Source organism: Ictalurus furcatus, chromosome 5 (genome assembly GCF_023375685.1).
Source record: "Ictalurus furcatus strain D&B chromosome 5, Billie_1.0, whole genome shotgun sequence".
In the NCBI taxonomy this organism is placed as follows: domain Eukaryota; kingdom Metazoa; phylum Chordata; class Actinopteri; order Siluriformes; family Ictaluridae; genus Ictalurus; species Ictalurus furcatus.
Genome location: NC_071259.1, coordinates 28,313,504 through 28,327,475, shown reverse-complemented (window position 1 = coordinate 28,327,475; position 13,972 = coordinate 28,313,504). Strand labels below are relative to the sequence as shown.

Sequence of the window (13,972 nt, the reverse complement as noted above, 5' to 3'; positions counted from 1 at the left end):
CAATAATGCAATAATTTACCATCAGTAAATAGTCAGTGAGTGCTTTGAAACAGGCATTGTTTCTTTTGTGAATTTTTCTTGTACGTTTAAGATGATATTTTTCTAATTTTATTTTGAGTGAAGAATTTTGAGTGAAGCTGTACATCATCTTTTACCAGAATATTTATTTGGTAAGCAACCGCAATTTCACTTATTTAAAGAATTTGTGTACACCTCTAACTTTCAATATATTGAAAACCTGATTTCAATTTTCAAAACCAATGGTTTTGAAAATTGAAAAAAAAAAAAAAAGGTTCAAAGCTTCAATAAGCCCTATTTTGCCATCAGTAGCTTTTATGATGGTAGCTAAATATTGTTTGCATAACTGAGAAACATAACCAGCTATAACTATAACTATAACACTATAACTAACATGGCTAAAGGGATGATGCTGAAAAGGACCTGTTCAGCATTGGGGAAGAAATTTGTTGTCTGAATATTACAGGTAGCTTTAACCGCCTGGAAATAAGTGTGTTTAATAATACCATTCTGCCATCCTTTAAAACATCCTCCATTGTAACATTATGGAGAGAATAGCCTGGGCCATGCTCGTAAAGGGAGCAATGATATTTGCTTCATATCAGTTACAGGTAACCCAACCCCCTACCTAAATGGAAGGTAAAGCTTTGTGTCAGAGAGGAGGTTGTCAGACATAGTAAGCTTTTGTTCTTATCAAAACTATAATCATCCACTTTCTCTCATTTCCCTTTTCTTCTTGAAGTTTGTGGTGAGCAACCTCTGCCCTCTTGGTCAGTTACTACAGCATAAAAGTAACTATACCAAATAGCAGTTTAAATCCAAAATCCAGGACTTCTGAAGTGGAAGCCTTTCTAAATGACTAAAGAATAGGGTTGGTGAAAAGTGGTGTGTGTAAAAGATACTCGAATCACTAAAAATGATCTACTTTTTACCTGGTAATAAAAATTCTTCAACATTAGTTTTTAGTGGTATAAATACAAAGTTGGTTTCTTTTTTTAGTGCATAACTTATTTCCAGTATATTGAACGTTCATCAAGATCCAAAAGACAATGATCAGCTTATGATTTTGGGAAAAACAAAAATCCAATACATTTACATTTATGGCATTTGGCAGATGCCCTTATCCAGAGAGAATTACAGAAATGCTTTGGAGTCTCTATAAAGAAATACATCCCGATACTGGTTCACTGCATATACAAAAATACTCAAAAGGGCTTGGAGTTCATTGCAGATAGGATTGTGGATAACTATCTCTCTCTCTCTCTCTCTCTCTCTCTCGCTCTCTCTCTCTCTCTCTCTCTCACACACACACACACACAAATACATTATGAAATAAAAAAAATTTGCTGTTTACATACTACATTTAAAGTGGGCAATGTGGGAAAAAACAACGAAGGGTCATTTGCAGCGTTCTACCCTAGTAAAGGATTATTTAACGAAATCTTTCTTTTTGCACAAATTATTATTGGCATGTATTTTTTTTAATTGAAGTGCATTTATTCACGAAAATTCCACTGATTTGCATGTGAAGTTTGCATGTGTAACAGTCTGGGCATGTAAAATTGAAGGTAAATGTTTGTTTAACACATGATGGTATTTCACCTTTACTGCTCATCAGAATGTTGGTTGGTTTCAGATTTCTAAAAGTCAAACACAAAGCGAATCTTTCACACCACAATCTTTTTTTCTTCTTCTTTTTTTCCAACAATAAATGACAATAAACCATTGTGGAAGCTATATAAAAGAAATAGAGACAAATATTAGACAGTGTAATTCATAAATACATCTACAGATCTGTGTATAACATATACATTGTTGAAAGAGAAAAATAAGAGAACTGCCAAGTCAGAATACTATCATACACAAGGATGAAAACCACAGACACTGCTGATGACTGATAAAAAAAAAAAAAAAGAAAGAGATGCTTATCTTTAGGTCTAAGTTCCTGCACACCTGGCTGATATTAACAACAAAAATTACGGTATGTCTCATTGCAAAAAGGGATGGTAATTAATAAACTTAAACTTAAACTTAAAATGAATAATAAATACATTTTAGAGCGGTTACAAACATGTGCCAAGAGATTTACTAAACAGCTCATATAACACACAAATGCAGATGGTTTGATACAATGGCAAAGAAAAAAAAGACTAAGTATCAATCTTTTTTAATCAACCAAGAAAAAAGACACTTAAACAGATATCTTAAACCACATAAGCTTCCATAATAGGTAAGGTTTTAACTCTCTAGACAAGTCTTTGAATGCCACAGTCCTGAAGACATCACACATGCTGGCACACAACTGCTCATGCATCCTGTATAACCATGTCACCTCTTTAAAAATCAACTGTTGACAATATAAATGTGTAAACGCTTAAAGAATTAATAATTGTGGCTTATGAAGTTACACCACACTTGCTTAACATAAAAAAACAACAAAGACCAGTGTAATTTAGTTCATATTTATAGTCTCTGCTTCCTCAGTTGCTCTCACTCTTTTGTCTCACTTGATGTAAAGTACATGATGTCAAACAAAGACGCGTAGTCTCAGTTTCACTTTAGGTTATTCTATAGCATTAAGCTGCCATATAGACTGAAAGTCAGAGATTGAGGGCACACAGGAAGCAATGGCATCAGAAGAGAACGAAACAACTCCATTATTAACTAATAATCAGAATACACAGGGACAAATAAGGTAGATTTTAAATAATCTTGTATATTTATGCTCTTTACTGTTATAATTATATATATATATATATATATATATATATATATATATATATATATATATATATACACACACATTCTATCAAGTTAGATATATATATATATATATATATATATATATATATGTATATATATATGTATGTGTGTGTGTATATATATATATATATATTATATATATTTTATATATATAAATATATAAATATTTTTATGCAATTCTCTCTCTCTCTCTCTCTCTCTCTCTCTCTCTCTCGCTCTCTCTCACACACACACACACACACACACACTCTTTCTCATACTCTCTTATCTCTTTTCTACGCAAAATGCACCGTAGTAGTCTGCATCACTGGAAAAAAAAGTTTCAGTGGTTCAGTAAATATGACAAAAACAAATCTGTGATTTTTACCCAAAATAGCAAATGATCAGTTACATAATTAATTTAGCCTCTATACTAAATTAATTCGTGTAAGGTGTATATTTTACTTACTTTGGGTAAAATTTTTATATTTTTTTGCAAGGGCTAACAAAATTGTGGGGGCATGGTTTTTGAACTCAATTTGCATATGCATTTGCAGAACTTTAAACTGATTTGAGCATTATGAATGAGTTATTTCCAATATTTCTTGTTTTGTGTACTAGTAAGTAACCAATAATAGTAATAAATAACTAATAAATAATACTAATAAAAATTTAAATTGCTAGCTAAATGTAATATTTTTTTAAAAATGAGACTAATCCTTGGTGCCATGTAAACCTTACTATGTTTAAATATACTTAGTTAAAGTTATTTAGTGTGCATGCAGTCTTGAGTACTTCTTGTACTAAGTGTTTTATTTCAGTGTTTTTATTATTCTGAGCATTTATTGCCTTGAGTATTTAATGTCTTGTTTATTGATCATCCTGAGTATTGATCCTGACTCTTATTCTTCTGTGTATTTATTTTCATTACTTATACAGCGTTTAGCAGAAGCTGTTATCTTGAGTGACTTACAGAAGTGCTTTGTAGTCATTATAAAAACACATCCTCATGCTAGTTCCCCAACTAAAAGCTAAAACCCTGTTTGAGGAGGTTACTACAACATCAAAGAAAACACACAAAAAAACTTAGAAGTTATTTCAAGTGCTTGATGAGAGCTATCTGACTATATTATAGCTTAATTTATAGATTAATGCTATATATTAAACAAAAGCAAAACCAAGACTTATTTGATGTCTGTATTTGATATTATGCAGGTTAAGCAGAACATGAGCATAAGGAAGCGAGGAAGCATGGACCACAAATACGGATTAAGTTGCACTGGCCTTTGTGTTTTATGTTAAACAATCCATGTGGTGTAACGTCATAAGACACTATTATTTATTATTTGAGTGTTTACACTTTCAGTACTGATCAGTAATTGATTGGGAGGGGATCGTCTCTTCAAGCTAAAACAACGGTTCTATTAAAACAGCTAATAGATGTGTTAATTCAAGTGCTTGGTGAATAAATAGGTCTTTAGATTTTGTTTGAAGACCGCCAGTGACTCAGCTTTTCACTAGGTGTGCTAGGTGAGAGAGCAGTCTTGCTGCATGTCCTTCTTATATTTTGAGGCATGGTGGGAGCTATGCTAGAATATGCTAGCTGGTGTGATAAGTGTGGTATCTCAGTTTACGATGTCTTATTTTTTTTAATTCTGCTTGAAGAGTTAATGAGTTTTCCATGTGCAAAATGATGTGCTGCTTTTAAATTGCAAGAAAAGAGTGTGCCGAAAGTGACAGACAGGATGTAATATTATAGTGCTCGATAGTGAGTTATGCAGAGGAAATGGTGCTGCACAGAACTAGCCCAAGTGTAGACTTCCTGAACCGGTGGTTTTCAACACTCTTGCTGTGTTTTTCCTGTTTATGATTAGTACTGTACCTGTACCATTCCATGCCATATTAGGTAACAAAGTTACATGCACTGTAAAACCGGATAGTTCATTTAACTCAAAAAATTTGAGGAAACTAATAACCTCAAAAATTTTAAGTTGATAAATCAATTTCTTTAAGCCAAATACAGTTAAATATAACAAAAAATTTAAACTTGTATTTAAGTGTATTTGGCTTAAACAAACTGATTTATCAACTTAAAGATTTTGAGGTAATTAGTTTCCTCAAATTTTTTGAGTTAAATGAACTTATCCGGTTTTACAGTGCACTACATTAAAGAATTCTGTTAAAGTCTCTGTTCATTCTTAGTTGAATTTTCACAACATAAGAGCCTTAAGGTGGGTGGGAGTTGGTGTGTTTTTGGCGTTGTTGGCAAATATCATTGTTTTAAATCTTTATGTATGTGGGCATGTTTACTGTCCTGAGTTTTAACTGTCCTGTGTATGTTTTGTCCCTGAATTTTTATTTCCCTGCGTATTTATTGTCCTGAGTATTTATTGCTTTGTGTATTCATTATCCTGTGTATTTATTGTTCTGCTGTTTGTTTATATTGTATATTTTGCACTTGTCACAGACGGTCATGTATTTGCACTTTATGTGTTTCTGTGTTCCGTGACACTGCAGTGTTTTGTGTTGCGTTATCGTCCTGAAGATATTGATTTGACTTTTAACTAGATCTATCATCTGTGACTTTTCACACTGTGTGATTTATTTTAAACTTCTGGGGGGCACAATGGCTTAGTGGTTAGCACATTTGCCTCACACCTCTGGGGCTCAAATTCCACCTCCGCCCTGTGTGTGCACAGTTTGCATGTTCTCCCACGTGCTTCTGGGGCTTTCTCCAGGTACTCTGGTTTCCTCCCCCAGTCCAAAGACATGACTTGTAGGCTGATTGGCATCTCTAAATTGTCCGTAGTGTGTCTGTGATTGTGCCCCTCAATCATTAATCACCTCGTCCAGAGTGTCCCCCAGCTTGTGCCCTGAGTCCCCTGCAATATTGTAGGCTCCAGGTTCCCTGCGACCTTGTGTAGGAAAAGTGGTACAAACAATGGATGGATGGATTTTAAACTTCTCTATTTTATAGCTTAGATATTATTTGATGTTTATTTGTAGGTGACACTTAATATTTAAATTTTATTTTAATTTGTGCTGTAAACTTGTTTTCTCATAGAAATGGCCGGCTCTACGTTGCGGCCTTTTCGGCTGTTTTGGGCAGTTTTATTTTTGGATACGCCATGGTACTTCCCTCCGCCGTGATCCCACAGCTTCAGGAGGATGACGATCCACGACTGCACATGAACGTTAATCAGATTTCCTGGTTTGGGGTAAGAGCAGCTTGTTTGTTTCTCACCCAGTATCACATGTTATCCTAAATTGCATTGAGAATGAATCTATAAACAGTATAAATGAAAGGATGTGACATGAACCTATCTGATAAAGTTGCTTATGTTCTCTCTCATGGCTGCACCGTGTTTTTCTCCACATTTAAACACCAGATCTAACCAAAATGAAATTCTCATACATGTGTCCAATAAATTTGACTCTGATTCTGTTCTATTTGTTGAATAGTCTATTTTTGCGATTGGAGCTATAGTAGGAGGGTTGATTGCCATGCAGATGAATGACAAATTTGGAAGGAAACACAGCATCATGATATCTGTAATTCCCTCCACGGCGGGGTTTCTCATGATGGCCAAAGCGAATGAATGGTTGTTGCTTCTCCTGGGCAGATTTCTCACAGGCATCGCTGCTGGGATTACAGCCAGCTCCATTCCTGTAGGTACATTTTGGGACATGGTGTTTCAAGTCTCAAATTCCTGTGTTGTTTCTTTCAAAACACTCCCCAAAGAACAGAGGCTCCACAGTGGCTTGTATAACCATCTTTCAGTCCCAATACAGAAATAAGTTACATTTCTAAATGTTAGATATATTATAAAAACTAATTAATTCAATTTCAAAACGTGGTAAAGATCAAGTGGGTCAATACTTATGCAAGGAACTGTATCTGGTTGGAGGGTATAGTAAAGCAATAACGTGTGCAATACAGTGATTTTATCACGGCTAAGGGCATGTTTAGTCACGATGTGTAGCATTAAACCCCCCCATCTCAAAGATGACCATATGCATTGCTTTTTGTCACTGTTAGGACCATATCAAATATATTTTTAGCTGGACAGTTGCCTATAATCTAAACAGTGCCTGGCAATGCTGGAGATGAGATCAGAGGCATGTTTTCGACTTCTTTGTTTATTCCTCCTGACTTTAACAGGCTGCAGTGCAGTGCACATTCCCAGTGCTTGCATCAGGCACATGAGTGCAGAGTTCCTGTAGTTGTTGTGAACATTTTGAGCCCTAAAAATAGAGCCACTGGGAAAAAATGTGTGAACCCCAGTACTACAAGCAAAGTGCTTAGTGGTATTTTTTTGTTTGTTTTTTTTGGTTTTTTTAAAAAAATTCTTTTAAAAACATAAACCTTCATAAGCTTTACTGTTGCAGGTCTATGTGTCAGAGATTTCACATCCAGGTGTCAGAGGTGCCCTGGGAGCCACTCCTCAGGCCATGATTGTCTTTGGAGGTCTGGCACTCTACGCTCTCGGTTAGTGACACATCTTCTCCCTTTTCTGCTTCATTTTACTATGTTGTGCAGACTTATCTTTGTTGTCTGCTACCTATTTGAATAGTTGGTTCTGAAAATACTCACAGTGTGCAAATACACAGTCATAAAAGTAGGAAAGGTGCAGCAATCTCAGGTATTTACATATGTTTGTAATGTTCTGGGTCATGTTTTATAAAGGCATTGCAGTATTTAAAAAATCTGTTAAAGAGAAAGTGTTCAAAATAATACTCTAATCTGATTAATAATGATACTCTAATCTCTTGTGACACCTTTGACTATCAATGACCTAAGTTGGATTTCCTTTCCTCCCCAAACAGGTTTGGTTCTGCCGTGGCGGTGGCTGGCTATAGCTGGCGAAGTTCCGGGTCTGATTATGCTAATCCTTCTGTGCTTCATGCCGAACTCTCCACGTTACCTCATCACCAAAAACAAATGGGACGAGGCTGCCAGAGCCCTCCAATGGCTCAGGGGCCCTGATTCAAACTATATCACTGAACTCAATCAAATTCAACAGAGTGTCAATTCCCAGGTAAAAACAAGCAGCAGGGTTACAGAGATGATCCTTTATATTATATATCTTTTATATTATATCCTTTACTGAATGCATCAGGAGATTCCTGCATGAATTTTAATTTATATTATAAACCAACTGCATGGGTAGCATGTCACCTCACAGCTCCAGGGCTGTTCTTTGATCCTGAGCTCAGGTTACTGTCTGCGCAGAGTTTCTCATGTTCTGCCCATGTCTTTCCCTGGTGCCTTATTTATAGCCTAAACTAATCAGTAATCACTTCATCATTAAAAGCTAAATGTTGATGACATTCAGTGACGCTTTATATAGCTGGATTTCTTCTGAAAAAGCTTCAATTTAACCTTTCCAACAGCTTGGAATGGAGTTCTCAGATCGTAAGGGTCCATTCTACTACAAGCCAATCGGGATCTCTGTGTTTATACGAATCCTGCAGCAGACGACAGGTATTACACCCATCTTGGTTTATCTGGAGCCAATCTTTGAGAAAACAGCTGTTTCACTGGTGAGTCACTTCAAATCAGTGTCCAAATGACATGACTTTTCTGTACATTGATATGAATTTGCCCATTGAACTTGTCTAAGCCTCTCATTATATATTTCCCCAATACTATGTCTTTATCTAGGAACCCAAGTACGATGCAGTCATAGTGGGACTGGTTAGACTGTTTGCTGTTATGATCGCAACCTGTTTTATGGACAAAGCTGGCAGGAAATCTCTTCTCTACGCATCAGGTTTGTTCTGCTGAGGCATGACTTGCGTGAACCAGCTTAACCTTCACCATAATCAAGATGCTTTTCTTTTTCATGAGTGCTATCCAAATAATAAAACATGCACTACACTCTTTCAGCATTTATAATGTTTCTGGCCATGCTGACAGTGACCGTGTACACCCACAATACATCATGTGATCCTGGGAACATAACTCTTGCAGTTCCATCTGCAACAGAGTCATTTGGAGTCATGACTGGTTTTGAGTTCAAATCCGGCACAGTTATCCCCCTCATCAGCATCATCTTTATTGCACTTGGTGAGTACTTGGTTTTCACACCAGAAACGAAATTTAACACTACACCTTGATAACCATAAAACCCACAATCAAGGTTCTTTATATAAAGCAATAAACACAATGTCCTGAAGTGTTTTACAGTACAGTAATTTATACACAATTGAAAGTTAAATCAAATTCAGCAGTTGTAATGCTATAGATAATGTAACATTATTAAAACTTAAAACTGAGCACACATGTCTTATTTATTCCAAATGAAAAGTTAAAGCACTGAAATGATTAGATGGGTTGCAGTTTACTGCATAAATTAAGATGATCTACATTAAGATGAACAAATGATAAACTTCAGCATTAATAATCTATAAGTAATGGTAACAAACAGAGTAAGCTAATTGATGTCTCTTTACATTTTAATGAAATACACATGCATTGAATAATATTTATTCAATCCATAAATAAAATGAATTCTGTATAAATTGAATGACAGTGTTTCTAAATGTAAATTAGAAAGCTTATAAAAGCAAGTCATATGAGTGTGTTGAATATATATGTGCATGGGAAGTTTCAACTGTCAAGCTTTGGTGAACCTGTGCCCACTGTAGAGTGAAGCCCAATGTGGTTGTCTGCTGTTTCAGCCCATCCACCTTAAGGTGTTCTGAAATGGTTTTAAAGAGTGGTTATTTGAGTTACCGTAGCCTCTGTGTCAGCTTGAACTAATCTGGCCATTCTCCTTTGACCTCTCTCAGCAACAAAGTTCTTCCACCTGCAGAACTGCTGCTCATTGGATGTTTTATCATTCGGTATAAACTGTTGTGCATCTCTGAAGGGATGAAAATACCACGAAATCAGCAGTTACTGAAACCAGCCTGTCTGGCACCAACAATGATACCATAGTCAAAGTCACTGAGATCAGTTTTTCTTTTCCCTATTCTGATGTTTGATGTGTACATTTTGTTGATATATTGGTGGCGGCTGTCCACCAATATACTTGGGTGGTACCCTACAGTATGCTGTGGAATGTCAGATGTTATTTCCTTTAATCACAGCTATAAACAGTTACTACCTCAACAGTCTCTTCTTTTCTTCTTGAGAAGTTAATAAAACAACAATAACAAAAAACTGCAGCTTTTCATATAAGCATGAAACCACAACTCGTAAAACCATCCATTCTGAGGACTTTCCCACATCTTTACCTCTGACTGTTACAAAGCATTGACCGGAGAATCTTTCCATAAATGCTAAATAAACTTTGTGAAATCAACAATTACACACAATTACATTTTTAGATAGAACACTTGAATTAATATAAACTTGCCACTTATAAATTGCCACCTTTTGACCAATCAGATTCAAGAATTCAACAACACTGTGGTGTAAGTAAAATTATTATTATTTTTTGCTTATATTTCTTCTGAGCAGGTTATGCAATAGGCTGGGGTCCGATCACATGGCTGCTGATGTCGGAGATCCTGCCGATAAAAGTGCGCGGTGTTGTTTCAGGCGTGTGTGTGATGGTCAGCTATATCACTGCTTTCGTGCTGACACAATTCTTCATGCAGGCAGTGGTAAATTTCCTGTCATTATGGTCAATAAATCAAGCAAGAAATGACCACTGTTAATTTAAATTGGTTTTATTGGTTTAGAAGAGATGATTGTTTGTTCTGTTAAACATTGTGTCACAGGCTGTGCTTTCCAGTATTGGGCAAAGAGTCAAAATTATTATTCTCTTTTTTTCCCCTCACAGGATGCATTTGGAGTCTTTGCACCGTTTCTGTTCTTCAGTGTAATCTGCGTGGTGAGCATCATATTCACAGCAATGTGTGTGCCTGAAACAAAAGGGCGAACACTGGAGGAAATTGAGAACTATTTCAGAACTGGACGCACCTTCACCACTGCTGAGAGTTAATCCGACTGCAATCAGGGAGAAACACAAACCTACATATTTAAATAATGATATTTTATTATCAATCTATGAATCTCAAATCAGTATAAAAGCTTGACAGGAGAGAATGAATAATAATAAAGAAATAATAAAGACAAACGTTTTTCAGTTTTACAGATGTAGTTTTGGATTTGTCTGTTTCCCTACTGAAAAAGAAAAATATCTTTTTGTTGTGATATGATATGATAGAAAAGGTCAAATATAATATACATTCCCATTCTGACCTTGAAAAGATCCTCCACTGTAGCACTATAGAAAGAAAATGTTGCTGGCTTTTCATTCTCTTCACAACTACACTCACTCACTCTTCTCTTATTGCTCGTTTCTTCTTGCAGTTTGTGGTGAGTGACCTCTGCCCTACAGTGTAAAAGTAACCTTTTGGTGAAGAGTTAATCTCAAATAGCAGTTCAAGTGGCAGCCTCACCACACTGTTTTCTAAACAACTGTAGAAAGAGGTTGGTAGCAGCTTTCCCTTCTATTTCACAAACAGAGCATTGGACAATGAGAATCAAGCGGCTCCTTGATGCAGATCCACTTTTAAAGGGTCAAAATGATGTACATATATTTGGATGGTTTAATAAATCCTGCAGAATGCTCTAAATGAGATGTAAAGTTAAGTAAGGAATAAAACAAGACAGGAAATGCTATTATATTAAAATAATCAACACCGTTCGTGTGTTAATGTGACCTGACATGAAGTGGGGTTACTGTTACCATCCCTTAAATTCACCATATAAAGTTTTTTTGTACCCACCATATCAGTATGATTATGTAATGCCAAATCCATGCCATTAAATTGTGTAGAGATATAATCCAACTAATGGAATGTTTTGGGGAGGTGAGGGGAAACCAGAAAACCAGGGAAACAGACATGGATATGAGGAAAACACGTAAAACTCCACATAGACAGTAACCCAACCTTAGGATCAAATCCTGGAGACACTGGGGACCTGTGAGGCAGCAGCGCTACACGGTAAACCCTTGTAGGAACACAAATGGCAACACAACTTAATATTAATGACTGTTCTTGAATTTCTTTATCAATTTCCATAAGTGCATTACCTCTTGGACTATGGGTAAGTCATAAAGACTGAGGACTGAGCAACTTACTTATCTGAGTTGACACACACAGGCATGCTTTAACTGTTTAATATCTGCCAATATAAATATTATTCATTATGCTATACCAGTTTAGCTACAGTATCTTTGTACAGTATGTAGGACTATGTTGGTTCAGGTTCCATGTAGAGTTTCCGTGCATGTTCTCCCTGCATCCATGCCTTTTCCTCCCACCTTTCAAAAACAGGTCAGTAATTGGATTGCTTAATATAAATTGCTCCTAGCTGTGAATGAGTTTGTGAATGTGTGTGCATGGTGAATTATGATGGACTGATGTCCCAGCCAGGGCTCCAGATCCCTGAATAATAGAGTAATATTTTTGTGGAAATGCTGTTTAAATGTGGCAGCAGTAACCTCTAGATGGCTCTCTTTTCTCACTGAATGTTACCAGGTTCAAACATAAAATTGTTCAACAGATTTGATGAGTGACTATCCATCTTTGAATGATGTTCAGCTGCTTTTTCGATGTAAAATGACTCCTAAATCTCAGGTAAATTGAAAATTTGATTCACTCTTGACATCATATTTTCCCATCCTGAAAGACACATAGGTACACTCTGTTAATGTAATTATTCAAATTTTTTTTTTTTTTTTTTTTTTTTTTTTAAAACACAAGTCTTGAAATGAATCATGCCCCATCATCCAAGGGACTGTTGAAAACGAGCAGAGGATAATAGGAGGTTTTGCTTTGGATGATTGTGAGAAGATAAATAATGTGATCAGTAAAATGACTTTTGGCAGCAATCACACAACATCTGTGCAAGTAGGGATCAGAATCATAAGCTTCAGTAAGACTATGATAAGCCCCAGGGCTATTCTCTGGGCATTTCCTCTCCTGACAGCCAGGATCCAGCATGAGTTCCAGTCAGAGGTGCTCTCCCAAGGACTGAACCTATTGAAATTGCCCAAGTTGGGCTCCCACTGGTCGGAAAGTAATGCCATAGAAAAGGTGGACTCTGTTTTTATTGTGGGAATAAGGAACATTTCTGAGCAAAATGTAAGACCTGCAGACCTGAAGCCAAGAACCCCACACAGCTAGCCCATCTACTCATATGCAAGTGTATGACGCTACCAGTTACCATATCTTGGGGGTCTGAAACCTATATTTTCCAAGCCTTCCTAAATTCTGTAGCAAGGAATTTTGTGAATAAAACAGTGACCAAGATTAAATGTACATCTTGTTCCCCTTAAAGTTCCCCTTACTGGAACTTTAAGAGTTAAAGCTCTGAATGGATCTCCACTAGGGCGTGGTAAAGTGTCTGAGCACACTGTTGCCATTCAAATATGCACTGGCATTCTCCAGAAAGAAACACACTCTTTCATGATCACTAATCACCCAGCCACCCAATTATGCTAGGTTTCCCATGGAAGTCTACTCATGATTTTACGATTGCTTGGAGCAAATGTGAGCTCATAACCTGGAGTGAAAACTGTTTTAACCACTTTCTGTCTCTACCATGTCACTCCACCCACAATAAAAGTAAAGAGATATGACCATATGAAAGCCCTACAGAGACATAGCTGAAGCTTTCAACAAAGCATGAGCATCCAGGCTACCTCCACATTGACCATGGGATTGCGCCATTGGACTTTTAGCAGGTGCTGCCCCCCCTGGAGGCCAAGTCCACCCCTTGTATCTTCCAGAGACAAAGGCCATGGAGTACAACCTGTGTGACTATTTACGTTGATGACATACTGATCTACACCAAAACTGAAATTTATCATGTTGACCAGGTATGAGAAGTTTTGGAAAGAGTGGTAGTGAATGACCTATACAATAAATTAGAGAAATATGAGTTTCACCAATTCTCAGTTAAGTTCCGAGGCTACATCCTTGATGAGAACGGGGTAGAAATGGACCAGAGTAAAGTCAATGCTGTCACCCCCTTGTGATGCCAGTGGGTTGGTGGAATGATGCAGTTATTACAAGCAAAGGATATACAACCAAATATTAAGTGTTATTTACTTTAAGCCTATCTGTTTCAATACTTTTGCTTGCCTAAGAATTGGGTGGTCTGACACCATGTTCTAAGTTCTCCAACACATCTAGATGGAAATATCAGTAAATGAAAGCTGAAATTATGATCTATCATCTCATATTC

The 13,972-nt window shown here is 36.5% G+C and overlaps 1 protein-coding gene across 2 annotated transcripts; it reads left to right on the top strand.

Annotated features, from left to right (window-relative positions):
• Positions 1–2,554: 2,554 nt before the first annotated feature.
• LOC128608126 (solute carrier family 2, facilitated glucose transporter member 6-like) lies at positions 2,555–13,476 on the top strand. 2 transcript variants are annotated; one of them, XM_053625590.1, is made up of 10 exons: positions 2,555–2,713; positions 5,825–5,978; positions 6,223–6,429; positions 7,150–7,249; positions 7,588–7,799; positions 8,155–8,304; positions 8,426–8,534; positions 8,651–8,830; positions 10,229–10,374; positions 10,554–13,476. In XM_053625590.1, the coding sequence occupies exons 1-10, from the start codon at positions 2,646–2,648 to the stop codon at positions 10,713–10,715; spliced, it is 1,488 nt and encodes a 495-aa protein (XP_053481565.1). In that variant the 5' UTR covers positions 2,555–2,645; the 3' UTR covers positions 10,716–13,476. The 2 variants fall into 2 exon arrangements, with proteins under 2 accessions (XP_053481565.1, XP_053481566.1); XM_053625591.1 differs by lacking the exon at positions 6,223–6,429.
• The last annotated feature ends 496 nt before the right edge of the window (positions 13,477–13,972 follow it).

Bases quoted from the DNA above. Each gene is read 5' to 3' on its own strand.
- LOC128608126 (XM_053625590.1), top strand. From the start codon at position 2,646: ATGGCATCAGAAGAGAACGAAACAACTCCATTATTAACTAATAATCAG. The intron at 5,979-6,222 runs GTAAGAGCAGCT...TTTGTTGAATAG, and splicing joins ATCAGATTTCCTGGTTTGGG to TCTATTTTTGCGATTGGAGC. The intron at 8,831-10,228 runs GTGAGTACTTGG...TCTTCTGAGCAG, and splicing joins CATCATCTTTATTGCACTTG to GTTATGCAATAGGCTGGGGT.